Below are 18,855 nucleotides of genomic sequence, written 5' to 3' on the forward strand. Positions count from 1 at the left end.
AAAACTAAATATTACATATACATTATGAGCTATATGAAATTTAAAAATGAATGTTAGCATCATTAGAAGCTTCTTTACTTAATCATTTGCTGTTACATTTTAAAGTATGTTATCTGGCTATATACTGTGTTTCCATACTGCTTCAGATCTAAAATTAGCATGAAAAATACCTCCTATCCAAAATGACAGTGGAATATAGCAAGAAAAGTTATTTAAAATGTCACAATGCATATACTGCTAGATATGCATTACGGTTTCCATGGCAATGACTAGAATTCACTAGTACAATATGAAAATGTAGCTTAATTAGCATATTGCCACTCCCAGTTTTAATGCATTATTGCACCCATCTTTTTTTTAAAAAAATCCCCCAACAAGTAAAATAATTACACAGTGCAATTTATTTCCTTAATGTCTGTGACCAATAATCTTTTAAAGCTCCACAGACCCCCTGTAAATCTGTCCAGAGCTCCATTACATGTAAGCAACCCTTCACGTAAGGAGCACTGTGCTGTCAATCAGAGAGGAGCTGGTATTTTTAAGTATCATTTTAAAACGAAATGTAAAACTAGAAATAGTTCAGTGTTGATAAGGATGAATTGTTGAACAAATACTAGGACCTACCAGTAGCACTAACAGGAATCATCCCAACTAAGCCAACTAACAGCATAGACCCTTGAAACTGTCACTGATACAATCCCCCATGAGTTATGTTCCAGTGAAGCAGCCTGCAAGCAGCCATTCTCTGTCTGTGTCTCCTGATGTCTGCTTAGAACTCAGCAGGTAAGTCATCATTCAGGGCTCCTAAAGGTTCTTGTATTCCATTTGAAACCCATGCCATCTCAAAGAACGCTTTAGAATTTTAAATCTCATTTTAAGGTAAGAGCACAAGGAAAAAATTTTTTTTTAAGGAAACACATTGTGATAACTGATTGAATAAACTCTTTTTAAAACCCTTTTTAAGGGATACAAAGTGCCCCTTCCTCTCCCTACTTTGTCTTTTAAACAAGGAAACAACTTGTTCTCTTAGAAGAGAGGTACATATATGATATTAACCAAGGCATCTCTAATAATGTTTTGGCTAGAAACTACATTTTAATTTGGGCAATGATCCCGAAGACAGCTAATGGAATGAATCGATCCCAACAGCCTACCCAAGTTCTTGGGTATCTAATTATACGAAAGTAGCTTCCATTTATATCCATACTTGACTGTGCACCAATGTTGAGACTTGGCCTGTCTAAATGCAAGATATTTTGTTGGGATGCGGGTGGGGGAGCTGGGGAATAAAGAATCACAAAAAGGTCCTGATTTTTTTTTAATTACCTGATTGCAGGATTCACCAGCAGAGCACATAGGCTCATGTCTTGCAGCTCTTAGCTGACTCTGGCCTTGAGAAACTTGAGGCACCGAAACAAGACAACAACAAAATATGGAACCATTAAGTACTGGAGGTCTCCTCTTACTTCTTTTATTCAATACTGATTTAGCAGAGGTACAGCATATTTACTTACAAATAATCTGGAATGATGTGGCAGACGAGCAGAACCAAAAATTGGTTGAAGCAAGTGGCAGATGGAACCAGAGCCAAAACAGGTAAGAATTCAATCTCTTTTCCTCCTTTTTAAATGCCTCTTTTTTCCTGATAGCCCTTCTAGTATTTCTCAACCTTAACACATTTAAAATGAGTGCACTTCAACTCCCAGAATTCCCCAGCTAGCCATACAAACTGGAGAATATTGAGAGTTGAAGTCTACACATCTTAAAGCTGATGAGGTTGAGAAACACTTGCTTCTTCTTCCCCCCCCACACACACCTACATTTGAAGAGGTAAGGAACAGTTTGCTATTTTTTCAATTGATCATTTACAGTGTGATTTTCAAAGGAGGATGAAATGAGCCTGAGAACCAAGGGCTATAGTTTAACTAATGTAAGGTTATATTCACTCTCTCTCTCTCTCTCTCTTTCTCTCTCTCTCTCTTTATGTCTCTCCTCCTCCCCACCCATCTTGCAGACTTAACTTTTAGAAACTAGATAAATCTCAGAAAATCTAGGGTAACTCTCTGAATTATGTAATTATTGCTTTCATTCTATAGATATTATACTCAAGGTGAAGGTTTTTTTTTTAAATAATGTTCTTGTAGAGGGACATGCTACCCTTGACATTAAGCTCTTTAATATCAACCTTGTGTTATTACACTGCGAAGCTTCAGAAAATAAATCAAAGTAAAAATAAATAAAATAAACAAAGTAAGAACTTTTCACACAGTTAAATATTTAGCAACTCATCCAAAACACTGGACAGTATTTTGGCTTTAAAACTATTGTTTGGATTTAGCAAATGTGGCCAAGCATTTGAAAAGGGAGAAATGAAAAATGTAATCATTCTAAGCTCTTCACTTAACTAATTCATATTAGGCCTTCCATTAACTGGAAAAATTCTTACTCATGTACTAGCCTTGGAACAGTGCGTATTATTGGAGGTGATGTTTTCATCATTGTCTTGGGCTTATTCCATTTTTCCTTAGTTCACTATTACTTTTCCCATCTGTATTTTTCCACTAATAGTAACATTAGAAACAGGCTTAAGAGAGGGTCTCCTTGAGCCATCCTGTGAATTGCCTTTGTCCAAGCCTAGTCTTCCTTTTGAACAGGACCAAAGAAGGGCAATAAGGATGGCCAGGAGAGTAAATTCCAAGAAGAGAGAAGGTTTTTGTAAATGTTTTGCCTTGAGAAGAGAAAACTAACGGAGAGAAATGGTACAACCTTTCCAATCCCTGAAAGGATGCAAAAATAGTTCAAGATTTATTGTCTGTCAGTCAAGGCAGAATAACAGACGAATTTTGACACATGTCACGGCATAAAACAAACAAATCCATATTTTAATATTTATCCAGTTACACCAGGGGTGTCAAACTGCCGGCCCACAGGCCGGACGTGTCATCCGGAAGCCGCGCTCTCCCCATTGCCGGCAATGGCAAAACAGTCCCTATATGTCTTGCGACGTCACGTGACTTCGTGAGTTTGACATGTCTGAGTTACACTATATGCAGCCTCATCATTTTTAAAAATATTCCCACAGGTTTTATGACTTCCTTTTCAGCATTTTTCATATCATTAAGAATTATAGCATTTCTATACTAGATATCTCTTTCCTCTTACTTTGTGTCTACTTTCCTTCCATCCTGTTGGTGAATAATATATCTTCTAATATTGTTTTCATACAGGAACTCATTCCTTCTCTTCCTGCAAGCATTTTTTCCTAATTTTTCTTACTTATTGTCCATTCCTATCCAAGATCTACTCTTGACACTATTAAGAAATGGCATTTAGCACTTCTCCTTACCATTTCGGTTTTTTGTAATAAACATTAAACATTTACATTTACGTTCATTGAACCTTGTCTTATATGGTTTAGGAAATATACTATACTATACTATACTATACTATACTATACTGTACTGTACTGTACTGTACTGTACTGTACTATACGATATGATGCTATACGATACTATACTACTTTACTTTACTTTACTTATATTTCCTAAACAGATACTTCTGTTTTCATCCTTGGACCATGATCTAAAAATGAATTTTCTGCTCTCTTAATCTTTTTCACACTTACTCATGTCACATGAGTGAAATTCTTTCCTGTGTATCTCATGTATTTGGAACATTTCAGAGTTAGACCTGATTCAGTGGAATATAATGTAAAATTATCACAAATTTATGGATTTTTATTTTCATACACATCCACAACCTAGATGAAATCAATTCATACTTCCTAATATAACTTGTAGCCCTTCTTCAGTCAGACAGCCCTGGTGGTGTAGTGGTTAGAATGCAGTATTGCAGGCTAACTCTGTGCATTGTCAGGAGTTCGACCCTGACCAGCTCAAGGTTAACTCATCCTTCCATCCTTCCAGGTTTGGCAAAATGAAAACCCAGATTATGGGGGCAATATGCTGACTCTGTAAGCCACTTAGAGAAGGCTATAAAGCACTATGAAGTGGTATATAAGTCTAATTGCTAGTGCTAGAAGGAAATCTACATCTTCACTTCCCTGAATGTAATCTTCAGTTCCTTAGGATCAGACCATCTTCATTATAACTTTTCTTTTCTGGATTCACAGACCTTTAAATTACCTATTGTTCTTTCATTTAATTTGTTAATTCATGTTTCCTTACCATTTTATTCTCTTCAATTTCAAGTCATCAGATATGATTACAGTTAATGAACTCCCAACACCTATCCTGGCTTTAGTCAATTGATGACTTCTGCATAATTTTCTTTTGTAAGATAGGGAAAGGATATTGCTAAGCTAGTGGTAATGATAAGGACAGTACCACTCAGTTTTGGCACACTTTGGGTCAATGTGCGACAAGAACAACCAAAATCCACTTTGGGAAAAACAACCTATAGACTAATTTATAAAGCAGAGTGTTGCCTACATTCCAATAAGTGAAATATATATGGTTGCATTGACACAAACTCAGATTGAATATTTAAAATTTTTTAACTGAAGTATTATCCTTTAAAAAAGCTTTGCTATATCTCTTCATTTCTGTTTGAACTTGTAATTCTATGGTATCTAAAAATTGGTGGGAAGAGTTCATTTGAATTTTAGCTTTTACTTTACTTAATTCTCATTTATGTAAAAGCTATACTGTTAGCATTTTGAATACAATTGAAACTTGATTTCAACCAAGGGCTGTCATAAATTCTGTGCATGCATATCTGATGGGAAAACATGTTAGGTAAAGTAACTGTTTCTATTGAAATAAAAAGAAATCACATCTTTTAAAGTTTTTGGGTTTTTTTGATGAGGGAAACTATCTTTGTATTAGAAAGATCAATACATTAAAATGTATTTGAATATTTCCAACTACAATTAAGGATAGTTTCCAAGTTTTAGAATGTCTAAAATTTTGAAGCTGTAAATTAATGTGACGGTAAATCTCTTAAATATTAGCAAAAGTAATTTAAATTTATGGTTGAACAAACTGATAGTTCCAGCATGGCTAACATCTGTAATATAAACAGTTAAACTTAATATTGTTCATCTAATATTGTATATAGGAAATTTTGTGCTTGTCTGGCTAACTAGATGTAGCCTTCTCTGAAGACAGTTTTTGCAAATGACATCTGTTTCAGTTTTAGGTTTTTACTAGTATTTTGCCAACAGCCACAGCTTTTTAATGGTTGCCAGAAACTACATAGATTCATCAGATATTTTGTTCACATGCAAAAACAATATCCTTTTCAATTAAAACATTTCACATGGTATTGTGTCTGACAATGTACAAAAATAGTTGTTTGAAGAAAAAATGCTTTTTCTTGGCCTCTTAACCAAAACTCACTTTTTAACCACCATGCTCTTGTTACTTTTGGTTGCAAATAAGGTTGAATTTTGAGTTCATGGAGAGGAGATACATTATACCCTTTTGGGCTATGTACGACTAAGGAGAATTGGTGCTAAATGTATCACTAGAGCAGTTCAAATTATCAGACGATAAATTCAAGAATTCAAATTTAGAGTAAAATAAGCATCTTCTTTCAGCAATTCATGCATAAAACCATCACTGTAGTAATGATTCTGAAGTCTGTATTCTCGCATGTATTATCCTACGTAGAACTTATAATTGGACTTAGGCACACTTAACTTTGGTATAGTAATTCATTTTGTAAACCAGATATTATTCTAATATTATTCCCAGCTCTACACCTTTTTAAATGCTACCTGATGTACCTTGCGTACAACCACGATAAAACTCTGACTGAGCTGTAAAAGAAGGTCATATTTTATTTTATTATTTATTTGCTGTCCATCTTGCCTCAGGGTGACTGGGCAGCTTACAAGAAGCTATCAAACCATAACATATACAGTAAATATTTCTAAAAAACAATAAAAATGGCATCGCAATCAGGAAAAATTGTAAATAAAATATTTATTAAATTTTGTACAGAACTGAGCAGAGCAGAAGTGTATACCTATATAGAATTATATCTCACTTCCTAAGAAACACCTGGCAAAGCCGGCCACTGTTTCCACTCCTTGAGATAGGTCTCTAATATTTTGCTGTTTCCTTGCCAATGGAAGAATTCCTTCTCTTCAAAATGATCAACACTAAATTCATGAAAACTCTCTGCCTTATAATGTCTTTAAATAGGTTAAAGATAGAATAAGAATTGGGAAAATAAAAATGCTAACATTATTCTGTGCTAGTTTCAAGTGGAGATAATAGCAGAACATACTTCATTTTCTTGTGGAACACTCTGTCATTTCTGCAGAAAGAGTTTTAATATATTCTATTGTTCCGCTCCCAGTGGCGTAGCGTGGGGGGTGCAGGGGGGGCCGGCCGCACCGGGCGCAACATCTGGGGGGGTGCGCTCGACGGCGCCGGGATCCAGCAGGGCGGAGGCACCGGAGCCCCAGCCGGGAAGGGCCTGATGCCCCACGGCGCACCACACACACACACACACACACACACACACAAACACACAACCACACAGCGTGACTCCTCCTTCGGGCCGCTCCGCCTTCGCTCTGGCGCTGGACGGAAGCCTTCTCTCCCTCCTCCCCCCCGCAAAGGAGAAGGCGGCTCCTGAGCGTGCACAGAGCGTGGCCCTCCTGCAAGCCCGGGGCTCCGCTGCGGAGGCTCTACCAAGGCGCTCCCGGGGTTGCCAAAGGCGGGGGGGGGCGCGGCGGGGCTTGAAAGAGGGTGGATTTCCCGCAGGGGGAGGATCGCTGCAGCGTCTCTCCGGGGGTCCCTGCTCTGGAACGAAAGCTGAGTCAGCAGGTTGCCGATCCAACCGTGCATCGGCAATCGGGACCGCCTCCCCCGACACACGTCGCCAGCAGCGAGAGTTTCCAGCCAGGCCGGCGAATCTTTGGGGTGAGGTGCCAAAGAGAAGGAGGCGGCTTGGCTTGGATAAGCAGCGTCTGGGCAGAAAATGGGTCGGGCGCCGCAGCAAGTATGAATTCCTGGGGTTCAGCCTAAGCAGGCAAAGCTGCAGGGTGGGTTGGTTGGCTTTTCCGGCTTTGGAATAACCTTGGGAAGCTGAGGCATTGTAAGTTGGAAGTCATTGTTTGTTGCCTAACATGTTGGGTCACCCCACACCACATGCTAAGCCATAAACCGTGGTTGGTATCCAGGGTTTAGGACAAGATGGAGAAAACTAGCCAATTGTGGGATCATAAATCTTGATGAAGCCCATCATTGCTCCATGTGATGTATGCACTCAATCTACAAACATAGTCCAAGCCTATTCACATCTGTTGTAAGGTCATTCTCTCGTGGGGTTTATCCTGACGTCCACTAAGAGTGGAACAAACATGCCCCATTAACCATTTTCAACGCCATGTCCTCTCTTTGTCTCATCCTAAATCACAGCTGAGGCACCTTAAAGTTGCCTTGTTTCAGTGTTAAACTAGCATTTTCCCTCTTCTCCAGAGACCCTTTTTTGCCTTGAACCTAACTCAGGGGTAGGCAACCTTGGCTCTTTTATGACTCATGGACTTCAACTCCCAGAATTCCTGAGCTAGTGGAAGAGACTCGAGTGCTAAAATCCACGGGTTAGGGGGCGCAAATTACTTGCCTTGCCCCGGGTGCTGACAACCCACGCTACGCCACTGTCCGCTCCCATTTTTAATTAGCATTTGTAAGTTATTTGAAATAACAAACTGAAAACTCTTCTTCCACTCTCCTCTTGCATATTCTACCAGATAATTCTGATCAAATTAAACTGATCTTCAGACATTAACTTCATCTCCAGGAGAGATTTTTTTTTTTAAATTTAAGTTTTAGGATGAGCCTAGACAAAATTAATTCTCAGCAATATTTGTTTTATCACAAATCTGCCACAAATCCACTTTAGCAAAATTTCCAAATTTGCTCCCATCTTACAAAATTCTACCTCTTTTTTGCCCTGTTGCATTTCTTGGATAAGATAAATTTTTATCAATTGTTTAAAATTGCTACTGTAAGATTCAACTATAAAATTCAACCTTACCGCAAGATAAATACAGGTAGTTCTCTGCGTACAACCACAACTGTGTCCAAAATTTCTGTTGTTAAATGAGACATTTATTAAGTGAATTTTGCTCCATTTTACGACTTTTCTTGTAACAGTTGTTAAGTGAATCATTGCATTTGATATGTTAGTGACATGATTTTTAAGTGAACCTGACTTCCCCATTGACTTTGCTCATCAGAAGGTTGTAAAAGGTGATCACTTTGGGACACAGCAACGGTCATAAGTATGATCCACTTGCCAAGCATCTGAATGTTGCTCACATAATCGTCGGGATCATAACTGTCAAAAATGGTCATAAGTCACTTTTTCAGTGCCCTTGTAACTTTGAACAGTCACTAAATGAACTGTTGTTAAGTTGAGGATTACCTGTAAGGTACTGTATAAAACTATATATAAAAACACATGGAAAACAAATGACTTGTATCTTAAAGGAGAATAAAGTTTATTTTCAGTGGACTGTGAAATAGACAGGTGAGATAGAAAAAAAGGCTGAAAAACTTCTCTACTTATTTTAAAGAATATGCAATGTTAAAAAAAACCCCAGCATTTTATTGACTTCCTGTTACAACAATCACTGCTTGTGCATGTCAAATGTATAGCATGAGAATGATACTTCTGGAAAATGGCAGATCAAACGCAGATCACATTTCAGCATGAACAAAGTTATGGGAGGGTAGGCCAAGAAGGTTTAACAGAACCAAGAGATGGGAGGAGATAGAGCATTCAGGGACGGCAAGGTTAAATAAACAACAACTGATATTTCCTTACCACCTTTGAAATTTTCTTTAGAACAAATTTGAGTTTATTCAGAGATAGCTAGCTAGAAGAATAAATTGTTTAATGAAAAATTTTATTGACAACTGTGGATAGAATCCTTGAATTTTTCAAGAAAATTTCTGTTTAGAGAGAGCAGAAATGACCAATAACTTATACATATTAAGATGTTTTATATCCATAAATATAATTTATGACAGCTCCCAATTTAATTTTTGCCAATCTCCTTTAAAAAAAATGCAAACGACTTTTATTAATCTCTTTTAACTCACAGCAGAAGGCCTAAATTTGAAATTCTTGTTTCCCTTGTTGGAAAATGGCCTGATACAATGTGTTTGATCTATAAGCAATGAGAATGCATAAATAATATAAGCTTCTTTTGAGAATATATCTTGACAGCAGTTCTACCCACTGCAGCCAAGAGACTATTCTGTTTAAAAGGAACTTAATCATTTTCAAATGGAATTTTTGCTTTGAGTTGCAAGCACAGCCTTTACGATATGTACATTATGTCAACTCTATCCCAAATTGCTTATTTTATTCAACTTTTCCATTAGTATTCATTGTCCATCAAAAGTTACTGAATATTACTATAAAATTAGGGTCAATTCTAGTACATACTGGATTCTACCTATAAGGTTAAATTTACAGTAACCCAGTAGAAAACTTAGAAGACATTTGCTTAAAACTCATATTCTTCAAGCAAATTAAAGTTCTTAAATGCAATGTTCTTTTAACATTGAAGAACTAAAGTTAACATTCTGAAAAATATTTATTGTTGGCTTTGTTTTTAATTGTGATAAACTAATAACATGGATTTGCTACAGCACAGCTCAAACAGCAGTAATCTACCCAAAGCTGCAATCCAAAGCCAATTTACTTGGGAAAATTTGCCAAAAAGATTTTGAAAAACTGGATTACTCAGAAGCCCAAAAGCATATTTTCAAAAGGAAACTAGATTTTATTTACCTTCTAGATCTCTCTTTAGTTTTCTTAAATCTTTTATCAGGTCTTCAAATTTTACTTGTGATGCCTGGAAGAAATCCTGGGGCTCTGGCAATGGAAAGACAGACTTTTCTGTTCCTGCGTCCTAAACAAGAAAGTTAAAACCAATAACTATAACAATGCCATACATCCTACTGAAACAGATATGTTTCATGAATTATATATGTAAATAAATGATGCAAGTTAAAAAATTACCCCTTTCCCCTGAAGACAGATTAAAATCTCCCCGATGAAATGCTTGTGTCCTCCAAAGGAACCCAAATTGTATTTATAGTACATAGTAATTTTAATATTTTAGCACCAGCTAGGTTAAAGACAGCTCATCGTGTTAATACAACTTTATTGCATTGTACTTATTGTATTGTATTCCTTTATGATTGCACAGCTTTTACCCTCTTTTACCTCCTTCGCCTTGGGCTTGGCTTCTAAACTGTGGAATTTCTTGTCAAAAATTCTAAATTCCGGTTATCTTTTTACTGGCAGGTACCTGATGGACAAACACTGTGGCTCCTGAGATAAAACTTGTTTGACTGTGCTTTAATGACTCTTAATTATTTGATTTCTACTGTGATGTTGCAAGCTATCACAGTTAGAAATGCAGAATATAAATCCAATGCATAAATTGATAAATAAGGTACCACATTTGTTCAGAGAGAATAAGTCTCACAGAAACATTCAGCTTTTGTGATGTCATAGGTGGCTGATGACACCCAAATTTATATCTGGCAACGTTATTTATTTCCACAGTTCCCTAAATGAGGAAAATGTCAAAAGTGTCTGGTTAATGAATAGCAACTTTTCCAGTAAGCACGGAAGTGTTTTCTCTGTTTATCCATTCATCTTAGCCTTGGCTCCTCATTGAAAACCATTGCCTAGCATGCAGCGAAAACAAAGATACAAAGTTATCTTTGCATAAGCAAATCCTAATTTTTAGTTGTAGTTTAATGGCTTGTAACTGTCTTTTGCCATTTATAGGAAGTTCTTTAATCCAGAGAAGGATTACGCAAGAATAAATAAAACGAGTAATTTAGAAATACTCCCTTTTCTCCTTTATTTTTATGTGCTATTACTCATGGTATCACAACTCTTTGAAAAGGATTCGAAGAGTGCTCCAGGATGAATTAAACCCCCAACTTTTATTTTCTACTTATGGAAATCTTCACTCAATCATAAAACTTTGGGTCTTTAGAAGTTCAAAGTTCCAATATCTTGGGACTGGAAAGTTAAAATATAAGTCTCTGTAGTGTATATAAATTAACAACCTATTGATAACTATTAAATCTGAACTTTGTATATCTAATGAAGTATTCAAATAAAAGCTTTAAATGTTTCTTTAATCTAAGAAATCCAAAAAGTTATGTGACTAGATCTACAAATTGCTCCCTTTAAAATATAGATAGTATTAAAATTATGAAAGATTGCAAGTGTGGTTAAATTAAGCTTCCTGGGAAAAGCAGAATTTTGAAAAATATTTTAATTTTATCATCTCTCATACATTTTAATATCCATTTATTATAAATAAATGAATTGCTATTAATACATTTTTAAGGATAACAATAATCTTCTTTTTAAACCAGCAGCATTTAAAATATATAAATTCATTAGCCATTTATTCATACTTTTGTGTATCATTAATCCAAATGTTCTGAATATATATTCAAATAAATATTGCTTTATGTTTAGCATGACATTTTAAAAGTTGAAATAACTATACTTAGCTGATTAATTCGAAACCTGGCTAATACTCTGCCCCACTTTGAGAGACAACCTCTCCCCAATTTCATCTGCCTCTCCTACCAGATCAAGCAGATCAGGGATGTTATGGGTTCCATTGCCTAGGGCAGGGGTGTCAAACTGCCGGCCTGTGGGCCAGATGTGTTATCTGGAAGCCGCACCCACCCCATTGCCGGCAATGGCAAAACCGTCCCAATACGTTGCATGACATCATGTGACGTCGCAAGTGTGACATATCTAGCTTAGGGAGTTATATTTGGCAGGCCCTAAGTGATTAGCTTTTTTCTGTGGGGGCACCAGTGCTGTGAAATCTTCTCCCTCCTGAGGTGAAATTGGCCTTCAGCTTGAGGTTCCTCAAGTCCCGAGTATGCCAGCAGGCCTGGGGACCTCAGGAGAACGATAGAGTTATAATTGTAAATGTAATTTTAATTGTTTTTATATTTCTCTTTTTACTGTTTGTAAGTTGCCCAGAGTCGCCCAGGGTGGCATATAAATTTAATTACAAATAAAAAAATAAACTAGTGAGATAGCTCTGCTATTTTTAAATAATTTTCATTTATTATTCTTTCCAAAGAGGATCCCATACTCACAATGTCTTTTTTGTTGGGATTAGGAGATGTAGGAAGAGAAGTAAAGCCATTCCTGTAGCTTATGTTTCAACTTTAATTGAAGATATGCACACACAAAAAGTCAAAATAATAGACAACAGGTTTAATTTTTCTCACTTGTGTGCTAGCTTGCTTTCCTTATCGTTCCTGTTTCTTCTCTCATGTAGAAATGGGATAAGCATAACTCTACAGAACCTTCTTAAATAATATACACAGTGCAGTAATTGATAAAAACTTACCTTATCACAATGGCGTAGGTAATAAATTACAACATAATCTGCAAGGCTGATTCCTGTATCCTAAAAGAGGGATAATTGAAAAATAAGATTTCAGAATATCAAAAAATGTGGAGCATGAACATTAAAAAAATATAGATTGAAAAGGATGTTTTACTGTAATTTATACTTCCTAAACTCTTAATAAAGGAGACGTGACCACCAACTCTGTGAATACTAATTTATAATAGCAAATAGTATAAATAATTAATAGTAAATTGCTACTGTTTTCTATTACTGTTCTATTTTCAGCAACTTAAGGAGACTTAAGAAACTCATCCAAGAAAATTTTATCTCTTAATGGGGATAATACAGAATCAAATAAGTTTATAGATTTTTTTTCATATTGTGCCTTATTCTGTCATATAAAGGTGTTGCTTGTCATGATCAGTAATGACTTGGACATGGACTTAGTTGAAATGAGGCCATTTGAGTCTGTAGCATCACCCACAAAAGCACCTGATCTCCATTCTAAAACTTGTCAGAAGCCAAAAACTGGGATTCTCAGCCCCCCCCTCTCCCTGCCTGTTCTGTATGGACACACACTGAGTAATTGGGCTTGGCAAGAATACTATGTAAGTATCAACAGTAATTATTTGTCCAATTGAATTTAAAACCTGCTGGGGGGGGGTCACAGAATACACGATGGAGATTTTAATTTTTCTCAGATCTCTCCCAGGCACATTAGGGGGGGGGAGTAAGCTACCAGAGAGAAAAAAAGAAAAATAAGCTAAGTGGGGAACACTGGAGCATGTTTAGCCTTGGGAAGAGGAATCTGCAAAGAGACATGTTAGCTCTCTTTGAATATCTGAAAAATTGGTATGTAAAAGGTGAGGCAGATGTGTTCAAAGCTGTTCCAGAAAATAGGACAGGAAACAACGGGGTTAAACTATTTGGATGCAGATTTCAGTTGGGCATAGAGTTAAAAATTGTAACAGTGGAAACCTTTTGACAATGCAGGTGGATGCTGCAATAGAATCTGGATAACCATGGCAGAGGAATAGATTAGATGATCTCCAAAGTTTACACAACATGATTTTATGATTCTGTTGTAATACAACGTTCACGAAGGAGAAGTCATTTTCAAAAAATTATAGACATTTCTTCTCCCAACTGTGCTGCACCATCAAGGCCAGAGAGCCAGTTTGGTCTAGTGGTTTAAAGCACCAGGCTAGAAATCAGGAGACTGAATTCTAGTCCCACTTTAGGCATGAAACCTGGCTGAGTGACTTTGGGCCTGTCCCTCTCTCTCAGTCCAACTCACCTCACGGGGTTGTTTTGTTGTGGGGAAAACTGGAGGAGGAGAGAGTATTAATTACGTTCTCTGCCTTGAGTTATTTTTAACATTAATAAAGGTGGGATTAAAATATATATATATATGTAAAGGTCACCTTATGAGCAATGAATTGTCTATAAAATCTCCCATGGATTGTTGGCAGCTTTTAAGAGCCTAATTATTATAGAGGGTGGAGCCTAGAGAAAGGCTGGGGCCGGAATGAGGGGTATCTATGGATTCTTCATTTCCGCTCAGCATTCAGTCACAACTAGCCCTCATTAGTAATAGTCTTCCTTGGGACCTGTCCAGGGTACTGAAGGATATGTCCTTCAGCAGCCTTACTTTCTGACCTCACTCTGAATGGTTTCTTGTTTATTAAACCCTTGCCCATGGCCCCTTGCTTCAAATCACTATCTGATGTGTCTTTCTATATAATATGTAAGCCATGGGTGTCAATCTCGCCACGTCACATGACGTGTCGTGACGTATCGCGACTCTTTTTGCACTGCCGGCAGCGGGGTGGGTGCAGATTCGGTATGATGAAACCAGCCCGCGGGCGCCAGCAGTTTGACACCCCTGATGTAAGCAAACTATATCAAACTTTTTAGGACATTCACAGTGATGCAGGGGCAGGGGCAGGCACTATGCTTTTCACACCATTGCTTAATTTAACACTCCACCATCATCACTCCACACCAAAAGGCAAGCATTTTCGATTAATGACAGTTTTGTACAAGCAGTCTTCAACTTATGACAGTTCGTTTAGTGACTGTTCAAAGTTACAACAGCACTGAAATGACTTCTGACCATTTTTCGCACTTACAACCTTTGCAGCATCCCCATGATTAAAATTCGGCCACTTGGCAACTGACTCATATTTATGACAGTTGCAGTGTCATGGGGTCATGTGATCCCCCTTTGTGACCTTTTGACAAGTAAAATCAAAGGGGAAGCCAGATTCACTTAACAACTGTGTTACTAACATATCAGCTGCAGTGATTCACTTAAAACTGTAACAGGAAAGGTCATAAAAGGAGGCAAAATTCACTTAACAAATGTCTCACTTAGCAACATAAATTTGGGGCTCAATTGTGGTCATACGTTGAGGACTACCTTTAATACTGTACAACTTGTTTGGTATGGACTAGGTGTATATCTGCATTAGTATTAAGTAACATAAAACTAAATATATCTAAATACGTCTAGAACAGACATGTCAAACACAAGGCCCGGGGGCCAGATCCGGCCCGCGAAGTGGTTTCATGTGGCCCGCGAAGCCATCCTGGAATCAGTGTGGGAACGGCCCCCACTGCCTTGGCCCTGGCCCAGAGACCCTCCTCCTGCCAGAGACCTCAGATCTGTCCCACTCCTGCCCAGGCCCCCATAGGCACCCTTGATGCGAACGATGTAGAGCTGGCCACGCCCACCCAGTAGGCCATATGCACTCTAGCCACGCCCACCCAGTAGGCCACACCCCCGGGCCACACCCACCCGGCCCCCTGAGGGCAACTGCAATGCTGATGCAGCCCTCAATGAAATTGAGTTTGACACCCCTGGTCTAGAATGAGTGTAAGTGTGTGTTTTTCAACAGACTACTCAAATCTAACAGCCAGCAGGATTTAGATATGGAGCAAATTCAAAAGGAGTCCAAATCCATATATCCATTTCAGTATGAATATATTATCGTAGTACACCTCCAGTGTATAAGTAATACTTTCTCTTATATGTAGTGAATATAAAAGGAGGTTACACTGTTTCATTAGCAGCTAAGGATCCTATTACTGACCCCATAGCATGTGCTGGTTCTTCAGGGAATTGCTGCCAGTCAACATAAACAATACTGCAACAAATGAACTTGTGGGTGATTAATCAGGTCCTTACATTTCCTACAACTGACTGACTACAAATCAGTTATAGGAAATGTACCAAATATACCAGATGTATGAAGGTAACAGTTTTATAGACCAAAATGTTAATCCACTGAAATAAATTGCACATGGTTTCATTAGGCATGGTGAGATATGGCTGTTTCACTTTATTATTTAGACCCTCCTTTTTAGTATAAGTTCAGTCATATATATTGGTAGACTGACAGGTATCCAGTAGAAGCATTGATGCCATCACACAGATTACATGTTCTTCAAACAATCAATGCAAATTATGTAATGCCGATTACATGCATCACGATTCAAGCGCAATCCAGTATATAAGGCAGTGTTTTTCAACCTTGGCGGCTTTAAGATGGGTGGACTTTGACTCCCGGAATTCCCTAGCAAGCTTTGTTGAAAAACACTGATGTAATGTGTTGGATGACATGGATGACATCACACTGAATGTGATAGCACTTGCTTCCTTTCCCCATGGATTTATATGATTATAATAATTAATAAGTAATTTCTGTTTATCATACCAACAATCACTGAATTTGGATGGAATATAATTTAGAAACCAATACAAAGAAAATCTACTGGATTCTTGATTCTGTTCAAATAATCTGACTGTCACATTGCCCATTCATAAAAGGCAAATTAGTTCTGTTTATGAATCTATCTTGTAGCACTTTTTCCCCCCAGAATTTTGGATGGTGTAATTCCAACACACATGATAAGGATTGGGTTTCAGAAAAAAAAATACGCACCATTTTTCCTCTGTTTGTTTAAAAAATTCTTTAGACTAAGATTAGTCATTTGACTTTAGTTATATGCTAATCTTCTCTGTATCGTTCCAATTTTAGTATATGTGCTGCCGAAGCGAGCACATTTGACTTTAGTTATAGAAGTGGTTTTTAATGGTGAAATAGAGTAACGAAAGATGTACCTCAATTATCATGTGTATAGACTAAGGATGATTACCTTGATGGAAATATACAATAACCGTTACTTAGAAAAAAAAAAGGGATGAAACAAGTCTAGCACAAGATAATATTCAAAAGTGATGGAGCATAAACCTCCCTAATTCACTGGGACATAAGAAGGCGGGGAGGATTGGTACAATCAGACATGGAAGAGCATGTTATTATAGCCAATGCCAAAAAAACTAGTTCTATCCTTCATCCAGAATTGAATTTCAGGTTTGGTCTACCTGATAGGAGAAGTGTATGTCTTATGTGTAAACAAAAACAACAGCAAAGAGAAGAAAAAAACAAATGCTAGAGGCATTTGCAGTGGAAGCAAGGGGAAGGAGACTAATGATAAACACATAGCACAATGTTGTAACACAAACTCCATCACTTACATACATGTATGTGATATTATCACTCAAATACAAAAGAGTTGAGAGTGCATTATGTTATAACATGTATTTTGTCATTTTGGTTATGAGCAGATGTCTACCCACAAAGCAATGCCCGCTAATTGAAAGATCAATTAAAATTAAAAATCATGATTTAAACTACATACAGTACTTACTCTGCTCTTAACATCTTTTAGTTTGGGAAGTATTTCCAAGCCAAATCCATCTGCCTGACCACGTGTACGATTTCCTCCATTCATATAATTTCCAAAAGCCAGAATCAAAGCTAAAATACTTTTCACACTTTTCTTTGTGGTCAACTCCTGAAAAATGTGGTAATAATTTATAATATCAGAAAAATATTACTTGAATAAATATTTTCTTTTCTTTATAAACATAGACAGTGAAATATGCTAACAGAGAAATGCAATAATTCTGAAGGTTTTAAAATCAACTCTGGGCCATGACATTATTTTGAGAGCTCACACTGCTCAAGTTAGTAGCATATTGAATTAGGACTTCAATAATTTTCAGCTAGAAAGTTAATTGGATGACTTTGGGATTGTTGTTGTTGTTATTGTTGTTGTTGTTGTTGTTATTATTATTATTATTATTATTATTATTATTATTATTATTATTATTATTCCATAGAATGTAGTATTGCAAGCTAACTCTGCTGTCTGCCAGGAGTTCAAGCCTGACTCAAGGTTGACTCAGCTTTCCATCCTTCCGAGGTTGGTAAAATAAATAATTTGTCATGTTGATATTTTTGTTGTTTTAATATTATTAGCTGCTAAAGGAAACACCGCATAAATGTTTTGCATAATAAATGAATATAGCAATCGCAGACTTCAACAAAAAGTGAACAAAGCACAGAAGAAATTGTGCTATGTGGATATAACTAGATCCACATCAGAAGTACAAAATAGTTTTTATACCAAGAATTAAGCCTAGACATGGTGCTTTCTTTGCTCTCCTGTCAAGTCCCAGATCAGTCTCTCCGCCTTAATCCACTTGAAGGATTGGGATTCAAAGGAAGGGCTAACTTCCAAAGGAGATGCAAACACAAGAAGAGGGCAAGAATGTCCCTATCTCATCTCTAGCAGTCATGAATTTTAAATCTTCTGGCTTCAGAAATTCTCATCCCCCTGCTGGTAGGTATGTAGAATTACATCAGGTTTGATGAGTGGTGAGCAAGTGCAAAATCTTTTCAGCCCAATTTACAAATATAGGTTAAATTAGACAAATAAATTTACTTTGAGACCATTAGGTTGTGACTTAGGCCTCAATTTCCCCCCCAAGAAATTATACAGTAGAAAAGTAAATGAAGTTCACACTGCAACTCTAAAGCAACATAATAATCTGTCACTGATCCAACCAAATATTGAATCCCTACATTACCAGATTTAAAATAAATCTTCAAAAACAATATTCAAACTCAGAAAAATGAGGAAAACAAAAAAAGAAAATTGTTTTCTATTTCAAAACTTTATCTGAGAATCAAATGCCTATTGTAGTTTCATGAAAGCTGTTCTGACCTGGCATCTCTTTGGATCCTGTCAGTGTTGAAATTGATACAGTACTTTGCTTTGTTGCATTTGAAAATAAACATTTGCAAGATCCATTGGAATTTTAAAGATTAGCCAATTTATTATGCCCTAAGCATTTATAGATGTAAGTGAAAGCTTACAATATGCTCATGATAAATGAGCTGGATTATGCCTATTGTAATTGTAAAAAATTGGAACATATTTTTTCATTTATGATTTTACACAAATTACTTGTGCTATTATATTTTATATAAATAAGATATTGATTTAATTTAAATATAGAATACTGAAGCTATTTAATTTTTAATAGGTCATTTTGACTTAAAATACTTGGTGTTCATAAAGATTATAAAATCTGAAAACGA

General features: G+C 36.8%; 1 protein-coding gene across 1 annotated transcript in view; it reads right to left on the reverse strand.

Moving 5' to 3' along the window:
• The window catches only part of FMN1 (formin 1), an 89,036-nt gene that overhangs the window by 26,049 nt on the left and 44,132 nt on the right, over nt 1–18,855 (reverse strand). The window contains exons 10-12 of the mRNA XM_083348128.1: nt 17,117–17,263; nt 12,398–12,457; nt 9,781–9,901 (exon numbers count right to left, since the gene is read on the reverse strand). Coding sequence (XP_083204254.1) covers nt 9,781–9,901; nt 12,398–12,457; nt 17,117–17,263 — 328 coding nt within the window. The remainder of the gene's footprint in view (nt 1–9,780; nt 9,902–12,397; nt 12,458–17,116; nt 17,264–18,855) is intronic.

This window comes from Vipera ursinii (assembly GCF_947247035.1).
Source record: "Vipera ursinii genome assembly, chromosome: 1".
Taxonomy (NCBI): Eukaryota; Metazoa; Chordata; class Lepidosauria; order Squamata; family Viperidae; genus Vipera; species Vipera ursinii.